Genomic DNA, 21,414 nt, shown 5'->3' with positions numbered 1-21,414 from the left:
AAAATGGGTCCAGATTTCTCATATTTTGTGTAGAATGGGTCAATTTTTAAGAAAATGGTCCAGATTATTCATATTCTTGCGTAAAATGGGACAACTGTTAAGAAAATGGGTCCACATTATTTGAACTTAAAGTGGATCCATCCTGATATTGTCCCACACAGTTTGAAAGTCCTGGTCCCACACAGTTTGAAAGTCCTGGCTACTGCATTCTGTACTAGGTTGTTTACACTTTTATTTATTTATTTATTTATTTCAACACTTTAAGGGGATAGGGTGCATTTAGCACAAGATTTTAGAATTGATCTTGCATTAGTTTAAGTGATTTTTTTTTACTTGTTTTTAATTAATTTTTTATTCGTTCTATTTTTTTTAAATTAATTTTATAAACAAAATTCAATTTTTAATAGAAAAATTTAACAGCCAAAGGCTGTTAAATTTGGATAATGTTAACTAGGTACTCGCAATGCCGCACAGTACTGCTCGAAGTATGCCAAAGCAAATCGGTAAGCCTATAGGCTATCATATCAATTTCTTTGGTCCATTTAACTACAAACGCACCGCCGTGAAAATCTCTTAACTATAGCGTTTCTTCAAAAATATCGACTGATTTTACTAAAAAAAAAACTCAAAAACTAAAGGTCGGATAAAGGTTAACAGTAATTGTTTATGGAAGGTTATAAATATAGCTATTGCAAATAGTTTACAAAATATTTGTTTTCAAATATTTAGCTCCATCATTTTTAGGTTGAATTACGAAAATATAAGCGATATTAGCGTGTTTTCAGGGGAATTTGAGCCGGTTTGTGAGGAGTCGTTTATTTACAACGTCATAACTTTGCCTATACCAATCCATTTGCTTATGTTGAAGCGGCAACAGAAATGTGATTTGCTTGCGATCAGTAATATATTAAAAATAATCTAATTGGATAAAATTTTCTTCCGTCATTTTTTCATTTTTCAAATGCTTTCAAAACGAAAAACTGACCGAGCTCACAGCCGGCCCAGGGATCCGGGCGCGTTCCATTTTGTGAACTGATGAAAATATGGTACCTGCTTTATCAAAGACTTGTTAAAATTATTCCATAATGAATACGCTTGATATTGGATTTATCTTATTTTTGCAGTGTTATGAATAGATTGGGGAATTTTTTTAAATAGTGTTCACAAGTAATTGATCGTTTAATGAATGCATTTTTATATATCCTTTTCGGTTCGGATAATGAAATCGTCCAAACATTTCGCTCAATCTGTTCATTTTTGCCTTTCGTACACGCGCGCAGTATTAACATTGTATTGTTACGTGGTCAAAACAGCCTAAACAAATTGATATGAGAAACCTTCCCAATTAAATTAAACTCAGACGTGGTGGAAAGAGGGTTAAATCAAGAAAAATGAAATACAAATTATACCAGTACCAAGCATTGTTATATCGAATGTTAGGTCACTCCAAAACAAAATGGTGGAATTACGAGAATGCACTTGGTATTTTGTATGAATACAGTGAAGCGAAATATGAACACCGTGAAGCGAATGTAATTTGCCTGTCTGAAACACGCCCGAACGAAAAAATTCCATATAAAGCAGTTAGTATTGAGAACTTTGATTGAATACGAGGAGATTGAACGGTAGAATCCGGTAAAACAAAAGGAGTGGTGCCTGTTTGTTTTTAAATAGATCATGGTGTACAAATTGGTCTCTAAAAGAACGCTTATGTAATAAGGTCTAAAGAGTGAACGAGAAAATGAATCCCCAGATGCTCCTATAAAATTGTTTAGAAAAGGATTCCATCATTTAAACAGTTTGTTGATAAGCTTACTAGGCAAATTAATAACATTCTTGACAAAATGTTATTAGTATAATATAGTAGTAGGCCTATACAGAATATTATGAAAGAAAATTTTCATGAAAAATCCAGATACACTACAATAATACACACATCTGGATATTGAAGAACATAAGATAAAATTAAAAAAAACAAAAACTCCTGCATAAGGCGGTAGAAACACGCTCCCGCTGGGAGCCTATTTTTTGTCTATGCTTGAAAAAGTTGTTTCTTAATATAATGCTTATTTAAAATATATTTTATTATTTTATTAGATAGTATATTTGTGTAGTTTTAAGTGGGCCTTGTAGGCCTACTTCAGATTTGATCCTGCAAGGGTCCACTCAAATAGGCCTCAATAATCGGTTGAAACATTTTTCTGGTCTTGATGAGAATGGCAAAAATAAAAGAAAAGTAGGCCTATATCGATATTGACGGTTGGTAAAACTGATAATGCAATTTTAATACAGTATTAGCCACTGTTACAGTACCTGTATTTTACTGGACAGCTGTACTAAAGGCACTGGTGGCGTCCCATAATTCTATAAGGGTGGAGTTGTCTTCTTGTCATCTGTCATCGTCGCTGTTGTGTTTTGATCGAAGTCCGACTATTTCGACGTCATCATGGCCAATCAAGATACCAGACCTGTTGTTAAATACCTTTTATTTGTCTTTAATTTCTTGTTTTGGGTAAGCTACAATATTTTATCGCTGTTCGCTGTTGTTTGTAGATGTTCGATATCAGATAACATAACCTTCATGGCTTTTCAGAATGACTCATCGCTTGATGGCATTAGCCTAAGAAGCTAGCTAGGCTCAGGCTGGGATTAGGCTAGGGAGGGGTGTTTTATACGATAAGCCATAGTACACCTGAGCGGCGGTGGTCTAGCCTAGTAGGCCTACCAGGCCTAGCATTGTATTGTAAGACAAAGCCAGGTATACCCCGCATCACTCAGAATATAAAAAAAATAAGTAGATCTTTAACATTGACAAATTAAACCTAGAGAATTAATAAAGGACACAAAAAGTTTTTAAAAAAAAAGAAAAAAACTGATGAGTATTTTACTACTATTATTAATATTATTATTAAAGGGAAAATAAAAAGTAGAAAGCCAATAAAGAGAAAATAATTGATTAAAACAATATAAAATGTAACTAATAATTTACTTTGCTGCTCTTATCAGAGATTAATTGCCCCTCTATATTTGCATTCCTTTTTTCATCTATTTAATTTTGTTTTATATTTGTTCAGTAGGCCTACTTTATATATTTATTTTTTAAAGTGTAGGCCTACTTTGAAATGTTATTCAAATAATAATACTAGGTAACTGTCTAAAAATACAACAAACCAGCAAATCACTGGTGTCTTATATAAATTTTTATTCAATACAATACAAAGGGAACAAGGCTATCATGGTATTAATAAATACAATAGTGTTTTAGTATAAGATGATCTCTCTGACTAAGAAAAACATGGATTATGACCGGTTGAGCCGCCGACAAGTTGAGCCGCCGGTCATTTCTATGGAACGCCAAGCGCGTCTCTCAGTGAATGTAGTGCGTTAATTGCGGCGTATTTCAATTAACTTATTCGTTCTTGGTACTGTACTGTTGTTTGGGATGTATTTCAGTTTATTTACTCAATTATTTAAATTTATTTAAAATACTCGGTTTTTGCACTGATTTATTAAATATTTTTGGGATGTATTTCAATTTATTTACTTGTTCTTTCTATCGTTTTAATTTAAATTTTGTGAGTATTTGCTCCGTCAGCTTGCCAGATAGTAAAAAAAAAACTCTACACATACTTATCATTTATTATATATAAATTTAACAAATAGTACAAAAATAAAAAGTATATAAATTACAAAACCATAGTAAATAGTATATATTAATATAGGCCTAACACATTTAAATTTATTGTTTAGAGTCATCTGTCTAATTTAGTCGGCTTGCCAGATAGTAAAAAAAAACTCCATACATTCTTATCATTTATTATATATAATGGTATATAATAAATATAATTTAATTAAATAATTTAACAAAATAGTACAAATAACGAATAAGTTAATTGAAATACGCCGCAAACCAAACGTAAAAAATAATCAAGTTATTACATTTTTAATACGATTTTGCATGAATAATAAACAATAAATTTAAATGTGTTAGGCCTATTTTATTATACAGTATTTACTATGGTTTTATAATTTATATACAGTATTTTTATTTTTGTACTATTTGTTAAACTTATATATAATAAATAATTTAATTAAATAATTTAACAAAATAGTACAAATAACGAATAAGTTAATTGAAATACGCCGCAAGCCAAACGTGAATAAACACATTTTTAATACGATTTTGCAATTATACAACTTCATTTATTTGTATAAAAATGTACATAAAATTATATTTTTAATATGATTTTGCAATTATACAACTTCATATATTTTTATAAAAATGTAGTACATAAATATATTGAAATTCTAATTTTCAATTACACAATTATACATCACGAACGGCAATACGAGCAAATCAACGACTGACAAGACTGTGGGATGAATATGTAGCTGGTATCGGGGGGTTCATTCACTGATGACATCGGCAAGCCGACTACATTCACTGAGAGACGCGCTTGGCGTTCCATAGAAATTACCGGCGGCTCAACTTGTCGGCGGCTCAACCGGTCATATCCCGAAAAACATGCAGTGCATTATTATGAACAAACACCTATAGACGATCTGCAAAACATACAAATTGCTACCAAAAATTTGATGACGTCATACTTTACAATAGCCAATCAGAGAAATACATATTTTGGCATATTTTCCGGCGTCGGCATAATATATACTTCCATAAATAAATGTAGCTGATAATGGGATACTTGGGCTAGAAACCTATAATAGTAGTAATACCTACAGAGTTAGTTTTTGAGAGCAGTCTGTAGCTCTGTCGGCTAATCTGGTGGGAGCCACTGTGTGTGCGCTAAACCATGGAGATCTCTAGCTCAACGGTTCAATTCCCAACGCTACCTCTCCTGGTTTCAGCTAGTTACAATAGTGCAGTCTTTCGGATGAGATGTAAGCCTTTGGTCCTGTGTGCATTTATGGCCCATGCCCGGGGGGGGTTCACTTGCATACCAACCTTACGGGGGTGTGCAGCAGCCAATCCAAGACATGAGACACTTGCGCTACCTATTCTACTGAAAATTATTAGGTACTTGAACTACCATTTACCAAAATTCAGTATCGGTTGAACTACTACAGTATTGCGACCATGTAACCTAACAAATTAAAATTGTTCTGGTTCCCGATGGCGACCGCAATTATGCCCGTTCGCGATCTCTACTGTAGGTATGACATGGAGTTTTTAGCAAAAAACTTCGCTAAAATCGTGTGAAAAATTATACTGCTTTGATGATACAGGAAGGGGCAGGGCTACCAATTTTACCTGGTATTTCCCACACTTGTGCTACCAAGTCCTGAAAAATACCCCTGTAAATGCGGCACCTACCCGTATAGAAATAATTAAGAGTGAGCCCCCCGGGAGCCCATGTGCACATTAAAGAACAAAGTACTGTACTGTATACTCTTTGGAAAAGAGTAGGGTATTGTCTCCCGGTGTACTGCCCAATCAGCACCAAAAGGACCCCACTGAAAATAAGTCGTCTTCTAGACTATCCTTGGTGTTTACACTGAATAAATCCAATTCTTAGAGTATGCATCACAAGTTATTTTTCTGTAGAGAAAGCATCCAGTTTTAATAATATTGGATTACTTAATATTATAATAATAAATACTTTATTAGTGGCAGATTCTATGCGGTGCGTTCACAATAAAACTATACAATCCACAGACTTAAACTGTTCAACGAATCCACAAAGACAATACAATAAATAAAATATGCCGTAATACTTTAAAAATCAATCACTCCTTTAAAACTAAACAAAACAGCTTACAAACAATAGCTTGGTGTTATTATAAAACTGGGCCCAATGTCCTAGGTTCAAATTCTGTGACAGACAGTACAGGAATTTTCCTTGACTCGAAAATATCTCCTTTTAAGAATTACAGTATATGTAGTAATATAAAGCGAAACAATTAGTAGGTTAGAAGTTAGAAGTGTCATTCTCTTTCTTTTTGTCTTATGAGTAGGGACTAATGGTAGCTACAGTAATTTATGTGTTTTAATAATAATTGTGAGTTTTCAGTGGCGGAAAAGGAACAGTTCTGCTTGGCATTGTTATACTCTCACGCTTGATTGGTTTTTTTAATGCCTAATTGGATACCGGACCATTAGTATCACTCAGTAAGTGTTAGCTATTTCTTTTTTCACTGGATACAGAACAGTTTTATAGAATGTAGTTTGTAAAGAGTTCCACTCTTGTATCCGGTGAATTTCTCCTCGTTTTTATGCCTTTATGATTTTATTCCATCCGACAATGGAGCTGAGAAATAACTAACCATCTTGTTATGTAATTTTGTGTTATTTTTACTAGTTTACAATTTATTTAGTGAAGACATGGTACATTTTTTTTCCAGATATTCGGCATTGCTTTACTGGCCATTGGTATTTGGGCACTTGTAGAACGAGAGAGCGAAACAAGCATCAACTCTCACGTGGATTTCTTCACAGATCCTGCTATTGTTCTTATTGTTGTCGGAGTGGTCGCTTTTATTCTTGGTTTCTCAGGTTGCATTGGTGCGATCCGGGAGAATTGTGTGCTTCTCACCATTGTAAGTATTAGCTCCTGTCAAAGAGTCATGAACGTCTCGTTTTACACACTTACCATCTGACTATACAATACAATGTCCATAAGTTAATTTTTAGCATTAAATTTAAAATAAAAATATAATAATAGATAGTGCATAATTTGGAGGTAGGCAGTTACATTGGGGAGTTAGGATTTCTTTGGGCAAAGTTAAAACTCGGCAAGGACTACCTAAAGTATACGCAATACAATCTTAGCATATCCTTTTACCACTGTTTTGCATATTGTCTTAATACAGTATTCATTTTTACAACTGATCTGCAGTCAATTAATTGAATTCTTTATGTCATTAAATGCTTTACATTAAAAATTGTTAAATAATATTACTGCATTAGAGTTAGTGTATTCATCCTGTATATTAACACTATGAAAACTGCACATAATGTGTATAGTAATTTGAGTTGCCTTTTCAATAGCTAATACCTGCTCTTACCTCCCTTACTGTACATACCCTAGCTTCAAAAACATCATAATGACAGTCATTCAGTAAACTGAATGAAGCTCTTGTTAACAGTGAAAGCTACAGTAAAAGCAACAAATAGATCCTACAGTATGCATTTATTATGTATTCAATACTTTAACAATAATGTCAGACAGATACATTGAAACGTTTCAAGAGAGAATGATGAGCTATAATCCCGACACCTACAGTAAGTGAATTGTTCCTAAACCACTAACCAGTAAAAATACATTAAATTAAAGTACATGCAATAAAATTAAAAGACAATTTTTTTTTATAGGCTTATTATTATAAATAGGCCTATATTTGAAAAGATGGTAAAATATGTTGCAGAATTGAAAAAAATAAGGAAGAAATTATATTTGACTGGATTATTGTTTTTCCATTGGGATATAAATAAGAAAATAAATAATCCTGAACTCAAATAATATAAAACATTCAAATATCTGTCACCATGCAGTTATTGTAGTTTACAGTTTTTGTGTCTACTGCCCCCACGTGAACTGTTAACACTTTAGTTTACAAGGATATAAGACCCTATTCAGACTACACTCTGTTGCGATTGGTTGCGATGTAATCGGGGGTAATCCAAAACTGATTACTCCCGATCGCAATCAACGAACGCATTTAGACCAACCCAAACTTTACATTCCAGGGCCAGGCCTCCGGTGGCTAGGCCTATGTTGACTGACCTCAGCCAAAGAGTGCCTGTGGAATTCGTTGTGATTCTTTGCGATCAGATTCCGTGGTAATCAGGAGTAATAAAGATTGTAGCACCCAATCGCAATGGGTAACAATTGCGATATCGATTACATATCGACTACTATTGGTGAGCTTTCACACACGATTTACTTTGCGATTGGGTGTCGCAATTGCTACAACCGATTGCAATGCGATGCTAGTCTGAATGGGGTATTAGCTTAGTTATCATCTCACTTGTAAGCTGTGAAAGTTAATCCGGTTTGAGTGTTCAAAGTTCAGAGAGAGGAATTATGGGATACCATTGCATCATATGCTAAAGATAGAAATTAACCCAAAAAAGTACCCAAAATTAACAGTTCAAGCAGTACACACATGCTCCCACTGGGGGCATTTTTTTTCTATTAATTCTCATTGTTATAGTAAATGTCAATGGTTTTGTCACTAAATAAATGGTGTCATTTATTTGTTTATTTTTTTTTTTTGTGCATAGTTCTACATTTCCATAGCAATACTTTTCTTAGTAGAGTTGATTGGTGGAATAATGGCTTTTGCCCTTAAAGGAAAGGTAGGGATTCTGAAAAGAGCATGTAATGTAAATTCTGCACGCCATAATTGCTACAAGCATTGTCGCATCATGTAAATGCATGCCAATTAAATAATGATGATGATGATAATAGAGGCCAGCCTAGATCAGTGTGGGATGGAGAGCTAAGCATCAAACAATGGCTTGACTCTCGGTAGCATATCTACTGTAATATTTAAGAGAATTCAAGAGGTTTACGATTTTGGACATTTCTCAGGCAGAGACAGTCACCAAATCATTAAAAAAAAAATGAGGAAAAACAACATTACATAAGAAAATGAGGAAAACAATATACTAGTAGCATGATGTACAGATATATAAAGTTTCGTGTAATGAAATAGTTTTTTGAAAATTTTAACATTCAAACATGTTTTTGCCATCTCAGAAACACGATTTACGAGGAGTGACTGGTTTGACTTGTCTTCGGCACATTTGTCAGAGAATGGACGAGTAAGGCCATACGCAAGAATCCATTGCCGGCATATTGTAATACATAAGGCTTAAAGTCAGACTCCGGAGGAAAAATAATTTTTGATATGTTGTAGAACTGATTTTTCTAAGACAGAAAAAAGTTGTTTGACGAAAAACTGGGGAATAGAATGATAAGTTATATAGAGAAGGCTTGTAGCGCTACCTTCAGTTACTTTTGGTACTTTCGGCTAACTCTAACACAAATATAGGTTACTTTCGCCTAGTTAGCAGTTGATTCAAGGAAAATTTCATCATCTTCTGCTCACTTAATTTATTTTACTTCATTTGTTCATAAAACATTTAACGTAATAGCTAGGAATACATCTAAATATACATAAAATACAGGTAAAATATAGCAAATGCAGGTTGCTATTGGACATTTGACCTATTTTAATGTGTTTGTTCTGAGGTTTACGTTGAAAAAAGTTAATTATTTTTAATTTTTGCTCAAAAAATCCAACGGCAACAAAAGTATATGTTTATATAGTATATAAAATGGAGTTGCATATAAAAATACAGTCATTACAAAATAAGAGTTTAAAAAAATAAGATAAATAAGATTGTTAAAAAAATACACAAAGAGTTAAAATCAAGAATATAAAACTATGATGGACAATTATTTTTAAAAATGTTTAGCCCTATACAATAAGTTTTAGAATATCAATATTCAAATCGAACTGAATTAGTTGAAAATAAAAGTTGAAACATTGTTTCATTATTGTGTCGGTGAGTATCAGGAAGAAGCAATTAACATGAGCTCTTTACAATATCAGTTTATCAACAGGATGTTAGCAATCAGATGAAATCTCACTATAGGCCTACAGCATCCTTTTGATGTCTCTGTTAAGGGAGTGTAGATTCTTTAAAAAAAAAAGTTCAAAGGTTGGGTTGAGTGGATGTAGGGTGAAAATAATTAGTAGGTGGAGAAGCACTTTCCTGTAGTCTCAACTTGTGCATGTCAAAGGTCAAGTCACAAACAAATATGACACCATCATCTGCAAATTTATAAAATCGTTATTTCTTAACAGCTGTTGATCTTCACATTATTTGATTGTATTTGTTTAAGCTGTACAAACATTTAAAAAATACAAAATGAAAGAAGAGATCTGTGGGGAGACAAAAGCAGTTAAAAACTACAATCACCAAAGGGCATTCCTTCCCAACTCTACTTTCATAAACCAATACAAACGTACACAAATCTTAAACAAACATTGCGCACAGTAAAAATATTAATTTTAGCGAAATGCTGCAACAAGTAATAATATGTATAACCAATAAATAAACTATTCAGATCAGACCAACATAGGCTTAGATTCTATGCCATGTAATTTGTTACTGCTATTACTTGACATTTAACATAGACTTACACAGTCAAAAGTAAGAAATGGCTAAATTGGGGTGGGATTTGGATGGACTGGCTGGTATTTTAAGAGTTGGGTAGGCAGGGAAGCATAATGAGTAGGAGACTGTCGCATTTGCTTCTTTAAAATCAAAGAATATGTCAAAATAAATTATTTCTGCCCTATTGTCTCTAACACTCTCATAATTATATTTATTTAATTGCTTGTTTTTTTTGTTTTTGTTTTTGTTTTAAATTTTGAACATAGTTTTAGACAATAGATAGAAAATCTGCAAATTTTTTGATTGAAAATGTATTGTTGATTAACTTCCTTTTTATGCTGTTTTGTTTTAATGAAAAGTTTTTTATTTTAAAAACTATTTCTATCCTTATGATTATTAATAGCATGTAATTTTAAATAATATTTCCTACTAATTTTAATTGCAGTTCTACTTGCTTTTGCTCCTTCTATTTGTTTTGGAAGTTATGGCAGGAGTATTAGTATTTATTTACTCAGATGAGGTAAGGCTACAGATATGCAAGATTTGAAAATGTTATTATTATTGTCCACCTTTAAGTCACTTTTAATAAGCTTGTAACTTAAAGTCCCTTCCCGATAGATACTGCTGCAATATTGCAGTAAGCATGCCGGCATAATAACACAGCGTCTTTGTTGCCGCAATAATGCGGTAACCTAACGCTTTTCTGTCTGAAAGGGTCCTATATTGTGGCGTAATATCGGCGTTTTAAAACATATAGGGTGCAAACTTAAACACATCACATCATTGATTCCTAATTTCATTTTTTCTGTCACACATTTAAAAAAAAACCCCTAGTATAGTTACCAAATTTACCAGTTGGCAACATTTTCTACCAATACCAATTGAGGTAGACAAACACTGGGTGCAAGAAGTTACCTTACTTTTTACAAACAACATGTAAGAAGAAACTAAAAATATGGAAAAATTCAGTTGCATTAAAGTAAATTAAAGTGGAAGCAGCTTCAAGTGGCAATAAAAAAGAAGGAAAAGAACATGGAAAATAGTAAACATTTTGGAAAGACTTATTAAAATCCATTTCTCTTTTGCAGTTTGAACAAGAAGCCAATGATATTGTAGAAACTGCGATAATGAGATACAGACAGTCTGGCTACGAGGATCTTACAAACTTCATAGACTTTTCACAACGCACAGTGAGTTACACATTTCAAAGTTTGTTTCTATACATGTTTGTGATCCTGAAAACGTGAGCATTGTGATTTACAGAAATATGGAATACAGTTGCACTTGTCGAATCTAAAATGGCATAGAAAAATTGTTTGACTTCGATAAAATTTGACTTGCAGATCATTAATTATTAATGGGAAACAACAATTTGGCATGTAAAATAAGATTGACTTAGAAAATATTTGAGTTTAACTGTATAAGATTATGTCATTGTTTTGGCATCCAGGTACTGCATTCAGCATTTCATAAGTCCCTTGTTGCATCTCTAAATTAACTTACTCGTTGGTTGCACTATCCAGAATGAAGTCTCTAATTTTGAACGTGCTTTCCTTACATTCCTTGTGTATGTGAAGTAGTGCACTACATGTGCGAGACCCCTTAAAGTAAATCATCTGAAGTTACTTTAAAGTAAATTAATACAGCGTGTGTGTGTGTGTGTGTGTGATTGCAGCACTTCCTAGGGCATATCACAAGTAGACTCCTTCTTCAGACCTTACTTCTGACTCATCTGGCCATGCCTATACTGTAGATTGTTATTCTCAGGCTCTGCAAGACACTGATGAGAAGAGATCTTGTATTTACCTGTGTATACAACAAGATGCAGCACATCAGTTTCCAGGTCTTTGGTAGGCATATGACCATCTCCACTTCCTGTCAAGTATTGGCTGTCATGCATCATCATCTGCTCGTTTAAATGTCATTGTAAACTTAGTTTTTCCACCCTCATTAATCAGATATATATAGTGGAAGCGTTTGGCACAGCAGTTGTGGCTCAGTTTCTCGACCTTGTGGTCAGGTCTCAAAACTCTTGCTTAAGCAAGACACTTTATAATGCATTTGTCTCTCTCTACCCATGAAGGGTACTGGCATGTGTTGGGAAGGTAAACAGACTCATTGTGAGGAGTGGTGATCCCCTCAAAACATTGCACAGTCTAGTCCCAATGCTTAAGAAAGATGGATGGGCACTCCAGACATGTACAGGTTGAATACCTTTACATCTATAATATACTCATGGAGGTAGAACCACAAATTCCTTTTCATCTGACACCGAAAAACCACTCCACTGCATAAGGCTCTTAATGAGACTAAGTTTATGTATTGCTAACACAATTGGTCAAAATTCCCAGCAAGGATATACTCTCACATTATCATTTTTATCATCATCATCACCATAACATTGTTATTTTAATATTTATTAATATTAGTATTTATCATTTATTATTATTATTATTAATTATTATTATTATTATTATCATCAAATGACTTTTTTTTTTTTTTGGCTTTACACCAATGAAATTTGATATATTATTATCATTATCTTCAAGCAAGATGCGAGATTACTTGTAAAAAATATAACATATTATATATATATACTCTCACATTATCATTTATATCATCATTTTATCATCATCATCACCATAACATTGTTATTTTAATATTTATTAATATTAGTATTTATCATTTATTATTATTATTATTAATTATTATTATTATTATTATTATCATCAAATGACTTTTTTTTTTTTTTTGGCTTTACACCAATGAAATTTGATATATTATTATCATTATCTTCAAGCAAGATGCGAGATTACTTGTAAAAAATATAACATATTGAAACTTACAATTGTCATTGTTATTTTTTATAAGCATTTATTATTTATCATTATAGGTATTATCATTATTATCATCATGCAAGATATAGAAGATTACTTATTTTTTGAAAATATAACAAGATTTTATTGAAATTTATCATCATCAATCTACTATAATTATGATTTAATTATTATTATAATAATATAATTATAATTATAATTAATATAATTATAATAATTATATTATTATTTTTAATATATCACACTACTTTTAATGTTTTCTCATTGCTTTTTGTTCTATTTATGTTTCTCTGTACATTGTAAACAGAGCTGAAGTAGTGTAAAAATGACAATAAATGGTAATTAATTGATTGATTGAAGTATAATGCCTCTAAACTCTGTAGTTTGAATGTTGTGGAGGAGAGAAATCATACCAAGACTGGACCAAAAACAAGTACTTCAACTGTACACCTGACAACCCAAGTCGTGAGAGGTGTGGCGTTCCATATTCATGTTGTATCCAGACTGATGAGGACATTATTAACACACAGTGTGGTTACAATACACAAGAACTCGCTGTAAGTGCATGTTTTTTTATATTTCAGGGGTGTAACGGCACAGGACCTTCCTCCGTCATACCTCATCAAGCACAAAATTGGACATATGGGGCTTGCCATGCCAAAATTCTCCACATTTTAGGCCTAAGCTTTAAAATGAAAGCTCATTTTATTGGATTCGATTTACTTATTGCCCAAGTTACTATTAAATGTATTACTGCTTCTCTGTACTAAAATATACAATACTTCCACATTCTTAAGCTAATTATTCAGTTTAACAAGCGACAGTACACTGGTTTGGGGAAGCCTCATATTTTATAATAAAAAAAAGGAGATCTTAGCAGTTTAGTATAATCAAAATTACATCAATCAGATACATGGAAAATATTACAAACAGAGTTATATGGTCGCCCGGGAAAAACCAGATAATGTAAAAAGCAATGAACATGTCTCTATTTCGTGAACTTCTTTTAAAGATCGTCAGAGGAAGGCGAAAAAAATAAAAATTTTGTTTTTTTATTTTATTTCAAATCACTCCTAACAGCGGGTAACCCACCACTTACAGAATGGATTAACAATAAAATATATGTATAAATATGGATATAAAAAAAGAGAAGCATCATAAGAAAAAACAGACAAAAAAAGCAATAAAACAGTAAAAAACAAGAAGCCAAGGGCCAAAAAACCTGAGAAATATTGTGGATAACCTTACAAATTTGATTGTTAAAAACAGAACTTGTCAGAAAAAGGATCAATAGAGGTGTCTTTAGAGGAAATTGTATTATAAAACTTAGGGAGTCTAGAAATTAAACTGTTTTTAGTGGATTCAACTCTACCAAAAGGCACAAGGCACGAAGAAAAGGCAGGAAAAGTAACTGAACAAGACTTACCATTAAGAGAGAAAAAAAGTAGCCAATAAACAGTAAATACAAGAATTCAAACACCTGAAAAGCAAATGGTTTTTCCAAAATATTCAGAGGAGAAAATAAATATGTTATTGTTAAATGTAGACAGTGTAGTAATGGGATCAAGGGCGTCGATTCGTGGTTGAAAGTGGAGGGGGGGGGGTTGAATTGCAAAATAAGAAAGTCTTGGGCCGTAAGCCCAAGCATTGGCTGGGAGTCTCCAGAGGCGAAGCCCTGGAATCTCTGGCGTCTATATAGCCTTTTATAAGTCATATCTAATTGATTTTCAGGAATGCAATTAACATTTTAATTTCCACGCTACATATTCAAAATACAGTGACAGATCCCAGAATTCGAAATAGAGGGGGCCCAGGGAGGGACTTTTACAGATGGAGTATAAACCCCAGATCTCAGCCCCACCATGGTTGGGGCTGAGATAAGAAAATTTATGATTATGGAACCTCTAGATGGCTGAAAATGCACTCTTAGACAGAAATTTTGAAAAATGTAGCGGTAGAGCCCAGGCGCCCCCCCCCCCAACTGTACCTATGAAATCGATGGAATGGTTACTGAGGTGGTTACAAAATGTACAAACAAGTGTGTTTTTACTCGGTTTTGGTCTAATAAAAAACGCACCGCACTTGGAACAGAGCACAAGTGAACAGCAATTATAATAATAATAATTCATAAATAATAATAATAATACTAATAATAAAAACTTTGAAAAGTGGGGGGGGGAACGTGTCCCGCTGTCCCCCACCGATTGACGCCCATGAATGGGATGGTTAAATGATGTAAATTTACATAATTAGGAAGAAATATACTTCTTATTTTTGGAGATTTCAAGGCAGTGATGGTGTAAAAATATTAAAGAACAACTTATTTTTTTATCTGAAATTTCCATTTCTTTGAGGTGGCGGGTGCGCTAATTGGCCAAATATAAAATTTTATTTTTATTTTCTTTGATTCACCTCAAATTTGAAAATTCTGAATGTTTTTGTCATTATTGTTGTTATCTTATTATCAAGAATGTTATGACACTTTCACCACCAGCTGTGTTTGAAAATAGTGTCAGCCACCGCCAGGCTTTTTACCGAATTTGACCATCTTTCCAAAGCTCGCTAAGAGTGCGTACTTGATCAAATTGACATGTATTATACACCTAAAGAACGACAAACATCTCACCTTTACACTGGTACCAAACACTTTATTCAAATCACAATTTATAACCCTGTAACAGCAAAATGAAAATCACTCACTTTTGGGGCTTTACGCACATTCACACAATGAAGCTGAGATAATCGCATTTCAGTATTGCCATGCAATTATGAGGTCACTGACAATAGGTCACATTGAAATAGCGAGGCATATATGGTCCTGACCCATTTAAACTCTTTAGAGATTTTCTAGAAATCCGGGCATACCCCCCTCTATCATATAAAAAAAGAAAATGGAAAAAACGGAGATCTCCGTCTTTGGCGGTCAAAAGATACGATAATTGAAGGTTGTTTATTGTCCTTACAGGCAGTTACTGCTAACGACAAGATCTATGTGGTGGGTTGTGTAGAAGCCCTACTGGACAACATCAAAACAAAGAGTTACATTGTGGGCGTTACTGTCATAATGGTTGCCGCATTTCAGGTATGATATTTATTGCATGGTATAATTTTATTAAAAGCATATTTGTAGAGCATGAGCCCTTACTGGTCAGCTTATATTCAGGGACACTCTTAAAGACAGGCTCTGGAGGAAAAAAAATTGATTTTTCTAAGACGCAAAAAGCATATTTGACAAAACACTTAGGAATGGTTAATGAGATACAGATTTTTAAATATTTTAAAATGGGGGAAAAAGCTGGAAAAAAGGGTGGTTACGCCCACTGATCTCTACTATAATAGCTGGATTGCTCATTGGCCAATCCTTGTAAAGAAAAAAGTGAGGCCACCGATGCCATGTTGAAGGGCCTAAGTGATGTACCAGTTTAGACAAGTTTTTTTTGGCACTTGTTGAAATTATTGTTAAATATTAACGATTCTTGCAATACTTAAGATAGTATAAAACATACTCGGAAGTATCGAAATGCACGCCATCGTGTCCGGATTCAATATTTCGACATTAATTATGTCATCATCAATACTTTCCAATAATAAATTTAAATTTAACGTAAGCGCGAGCGAAGTCATGTTGTTATAGTGATGACAATCACTAACAACGCAAATAACTTTTTTAAAGTGCATGAAGAGTCACGTCAAGCGGTTAGATGATTTGAAAAAAAATAAACTGATACGTCACTTAGGCCCTCCAACATGGCCTTGGTGGCCTTACTAAAACCAGCCAATGAGCAATCCAGCTACTATAGCTGTACTATAATAGAGATCAGGGGTTACTCCCCTTTTTCCCCGGTTTTTAAATATCTGTATCTCATTAACTGTTCAAATTTTCATCAAATATAATTTTCAGTTTATATTGTTTACATAAATTTAATACGGTGAATAGTTTCTTTCCTCTGTTCATCTGAAGTACCTCTCCACATTATTATTCCAATCATTGAAGTGATGCCTACGTAAATAAAAAGAAGTGTGTGCATAAACATTTCCTGAATTGTTTTATTAAGAGGAAATAAGTGTTGAATAGTGTTTACATACAAAGACAATTGTGGTGATGGCCATTTCCTTCTGCAGTACTCTTCTTTACGTTTAATGTTTCACTTTACATGACCTAATGTTTGAACGGTTTCAATCACTTTGTTTTATGTTTAATTTGAAATATTGATCAATTTGATTGTCTTTTGATACAGATAACCGGAATCGTTTTAGCGTATGTTCTCTGTCGGGAGATTGAAAATGAGAAAGAACGCTACAATCGCTCAGCACGTGCCCGTCTCAGTTAAATGTGATGTTTTTTTTTTACATAAAACAGAATTGCATGTTCCGGAATTGTAATTGTTTGAACACTATGCAAGAAAATAAAAGCAGGGAAATAAAGAGAGCAAGTTTTGAAGGGGAGGGGGGAAATTGTTAGGAGTATTAGATACAGTATTTGTGGACGGGTACAAGTATTAAGGTGGGGTAATAATGTAAGCCTATGTATAAAGTACATGACCTCAATATAAGTGTAGGAGGCAATTTCTATTGTCAGTGTGCATAAAATGGTTTGTAGTGAATGGAATTCTTTTTATGAGATGGTTGCAAATAGTTAATTTTTAGCTGCTCAGAGGTGTCTGTTATAATATTCCAATACTGTAGAGGACTTTCTTGTCTTAGGCACATTTTTTACATCAACTATCATATTTTGATTTCAAAGTTAATTGTAAACTACTGTAACACTTCTCATTAAAACTCAGTACTCTATTTTGACCCATGACCAGAATAGTAGCCAATCTTTGCAAGATGAACTCAGTGTGGTTACTATTGGCAAACAAAGTTTTAGGGGACTTTCCCCTTAGCAGAATTTTAATAACCTTAATGTAGCGGATGCTATTTGAAGATGATGATGATGACAACATTGTTTACAGGTGATAACGCTTTTAAAACGGAAAAGGCCTGCTATTTATGATTTTGTTGAGTTTGTAAAACAAGGTCAAGATTTTGTTTACTTGTACAATGATTATTTTTGTGAATTTGCTGGCACAATAACTAAGTGTTTGGCTAAAACTATTGCACCGAAGACCTCGGTTTTAACGTCGCAGCACTGTTCGTACCACTCCTTTCAACACTATACACGAAAATCGTATAATTAAGATCCATCATACCAACCAACATAGCTCAACAGAGTATGAACTCGTGTATGGACTCAATAATAAGACCCAGACAGTGTCCGGTTTTAATTGGAGTCGGATCACTCTGCTCCTCGAATAACATTTGCATGAGAGTTAGGCATGAATAAGGCACAATTTATTTGTTACATGTCGGTACTGGGGTGATCTGCAGCTGCCGCAGATCCCCTTTGGCCCAGCCATGATTTCCAATTTCGAATATTTGAAATTGGATAAAAAGAGGAAAATTTTATTTTAATTTTAAACATGAAATTTGGGTGTTGTTTTTAATACTTAATGCTTAATAATAGTGACCCGGAACATTATTAGCAAAGATACTAGAAATACAAGATAGAGTTCTCCACACAAAAAATGTGTTCCACCGAAATCCACCGAAATGCATGGTGGGAATACAAACAATGGGGCGCCCCGTACGACTGGATCTAAAAAAACTTCAACCAAACTTTCGTTACCAAGTCGTCGCATATTTTTATTGTCAATTCTCAATTAAAAAATTGTACACATTTGTACAGTTGTACCCAGACAGTGACAACGGTCAGTACATAATTCCTTGGCGGAGGTAGAAATCGTTGCTATTATCCAAATAAAACACACAATTAAGCCTATGGATCAGTATAGAAAACAACAATAATAGCGCAAAATCGTATGGCTGGACGCACTCTAGTGATAAAGTTTTCCTCCATTAGTGGAAAAAGAAGGGCGCCGTGTGCGTCTGGATATACTTAGCAACAGAAGGGCGCCCTGTACGTTGGGCACAAAGTATAGAAAACTTGCATGGTTAAATGGTTGCATGGTTGGGCACGATTTCCGCCTCATTTTTACAATGCGAGTGCTCTATCTTGTATTTATAGTATCTTTGTTATATTAGTAATACTTTAATTGTAACCCTTAAAGTCAGTCAAACAAATAGTGACACTGTGTTTCAAGCAGAAGTTTTACAGTAATTGAAAGACAAAATAAGGTCCCAGTAACCATACTGCTATCTCAATAATTTTGTGATAGCCAGTAATTATCACTTTATTCAATCAAACCTTGGTTATTTATCCTAAGTCTTTCATAATAATTTATATATTCTATATCTATTTTACAAATATGTGAATATCATGTAGCAGTTATTGTTTAAAAACCTGCTCAGATTGTTGGACTGTGGGAACTGAATCATGTATCTGGTCAAAAGAAAATTAAGTGCAAACAGATTGGGATATTTGGTAAGTTTAGCTAAGTCTGGCAATCAGTAAACACTAATTTGTTTGTACCTCATTGGAAATTGATAAATTAACATTCTATATGCTGTATGTGTTTTTTGAATGATTATTTTATGGTTTTTTCACACATTAAGGCAGAGCTAGAATCATTCTAGAATTAAAAATTGTATTGAATGTTTATTTAATTTTCTGATAAAGTTTGTGGAATTGGGTAAAAAGTCACAGGACATCATAGATGTTATTTAAAAAAAAATTAATTATGTATGTGTCGATCTCAATTTTTTTATCATGTAAATTGCACATTGATAGCATGTAGTATCAGAAGCTATGTTTTTTATGCTCCTCCATTCCCATTATTTTTGTTTAATCCTGAACTGTTACCTCTATCTAAACTTACTTGGGTATCCTTTTGCATAGAGTGTAGTCTCTGCTTTTTTGTGTTAAACTGGATACCTAATATATTTCTGGATTAGAAGCCCAACTAGATTTTGCTATTTTGCTAATGCCCCTCAGTGTTGTGTACTCATGGTTGGTTAAACCATGGATGTAATCGTGATATTATCGCTGATAGCAGAACAGTTGTATTGATATTCACTGAAGCAAACTACTACTAAACAACTTTTTCCAAGATCATATTTTGTTAATTTACAACAGCACCCTCGCAGTGTATTTAGAACCATTAGTATTTGATTGATACATTTTGATCGCATGACAGTCAGGATGACATCATTGACAAGGTTATATAACTGTTATACATTATTGTATAAAATCTTAGTGTATAAAATATAATTGTGCTAGATGGAAAAATGCACCTTTTCGGATTGTCATGCAAACTTAATTGACCAATCAGAACAGAGTCAGCACTACGCAGCTGTTCAAAAAAACACATGCCCCCCACACATGCACGTGTTTATCGTCTACACGTAGCAACAGTATCTAAGAGTGGGCTTAGCACAATGGTCGATTGTATTTCAACTGACATTCAACAACTAAAAAAGATTGTACCGCTTGGTACCTATTTAATGCTAGGACCAATCCTGCGCTTTAGTGTTTGGTTGCTTATGCACCAAATTAAACTAAAAGTATTCAAATTATTTCTTTGTACCCTATGAAAGAATAGATTAAAGAAACGCTATCATGGCCTTCCCATATCTTTGCTTGACTGATTTTCAAAAACTTTTGTTTTGTAGAGATTTATTGACAAAAGCACGATTAGAAAGCATACAGTGACTACAATCGGTATAATAATAGAAAGCATACAGTGACTACAATCGGTATAATAATAGAAAGCATACAGTGACTACAATCGGTATAATAATAAAATAGTGGAGGTATGTATGGATACCTCCATGATAAAATTAAGAATGCTTAACCTTTGGACGTTTACACTAGAAATCTATTAGTATATATTTATTACATTTACGGTGATATAATATTCAAGTAATCAAGTTTATATAGATTACGTTTTTGGCTTTTACTCAACATCGTGTTATGTACTGCGTCTTCACAGCTAGCGTTGGTGAGCTTGGATTGTTTGAATTTCCGACAAGCATTTTGAACTGAACGAACATAGATGTTACCTAATGAGTTCACTTTAAATATCCGTCTATTAAAATGCAAAACACCGTTATGGCCTTAATGTGCAGTGCATAGTTTAGAAACAATGCAAGGCAATGGAGTGTATTTGGGTAAAAACAACCTTCACTGGCATTCATTCTGAATGTAACTACTATCTCGAAAGAAGCCCATATTATTACCTTGATTGAAGAAAGCCCATGGTCTTTTTGAGATGGGCCTCTTTCTCAGACTACTCTCAACTCAAAATGTGGTCTTCTTTTCGAAATGGGCTGCTTCTCGAGGTTAAACCCATGGGGCTTCTACTCTATAGGTTTTATGGTACAGTTTCCGTTAGTCTTCCTTACATAGGTATTTGGTGCCTTTTATAATTTAATAACAATGATGATAATAGCATTCTGTTTAATAATTATATATATATATATATATAT

General features: G+C 33.5%; 1 protein-coding gene across 2 annotated transcripts; it reads left to right on the top strand.

The window, feature by feature from the left end:
* Positions 1-2,367: 2,367 nt before the first annotated feature.
* On the top strand, positions 2,368-18,636 carry LOC117111032 (tetraspanin-33-like). Of its 2 annotated transcripts, none has more exons than XM_033253897.1 (7): positions 2,368-2,512; positions 6,364-6,558; positions 10,596-10,670; positions 11,239-11,340; positions 13,371-13,544; positions 15,953-16,069; positions 17,226-18,636. In XM_033253897.1, exons 1-7 carry the CDS (start codon positions 2,447-2,449, stop codon positions 17,316-17,318), a joined length of 822 nt encoding a protein of 273 aa, XP_033109788.1. In that variant the 5' UTR covers positions 2,368-2,446; the 3' UTR covers positions 17,319-18,636. The 2 variants fall into 2 exon arrangements, with proteins under 2 accessions (XP_033109788.1, XP_033109789.1); XM_033253898.1 differs by lacking the exon at positions 10,596-10,670 and adding an exon at positions 8,246-8,320.
* The last annotated feature ends 2,778 nt before the right edge of the window (positions 18,637-21,414 follow it).

Source organism: Anneissia japonica, unplaced genomic scaffold (assembly GCF_011630105.1).
Source record: "Anneissia japonica isolate Jap-2015-1 unplaced genomic scaffold, ASM1163010v1 scaffold573_len2283161_cov171, whole genome shotgun sequence".
Lineage (NCBI taxonomy): Eukaryota > Metazoa > Echinodermata > Crinoidea > Comatulida > Comatulidae > Anneissia > Anneissia japonica.
The sequence above is the reverse complement of the archived record's forward strand: the minus strand, read 5'-3'. Positions and strand labels throughout refer to the sequence as shown.

Bases quoted from the DNA above. Each gene is read 5' to 3' on its own strand.
- LOC117111032 (XM_033253897.1), top strand. From the start codon at position 2,447: ATGGCCAATCAAGATACCAGACCTGTTGTTAAATACCTTTTATTTGTC. The intron at 10,671-11,238 runs GTAAGGCTACAG...TCTCTTTTGCAG, and splicing joins TATTTATTTACTCAGATGAG to TTTGAACAAGAAGCCAATGA. The intron at 11,341-13,370 runs GTGAGTTACACA...TAAACTCTGTAG, and splicing joins TAGACTTTTCACAACGCACA to TTTGAATGTTGTGGAGGAGA.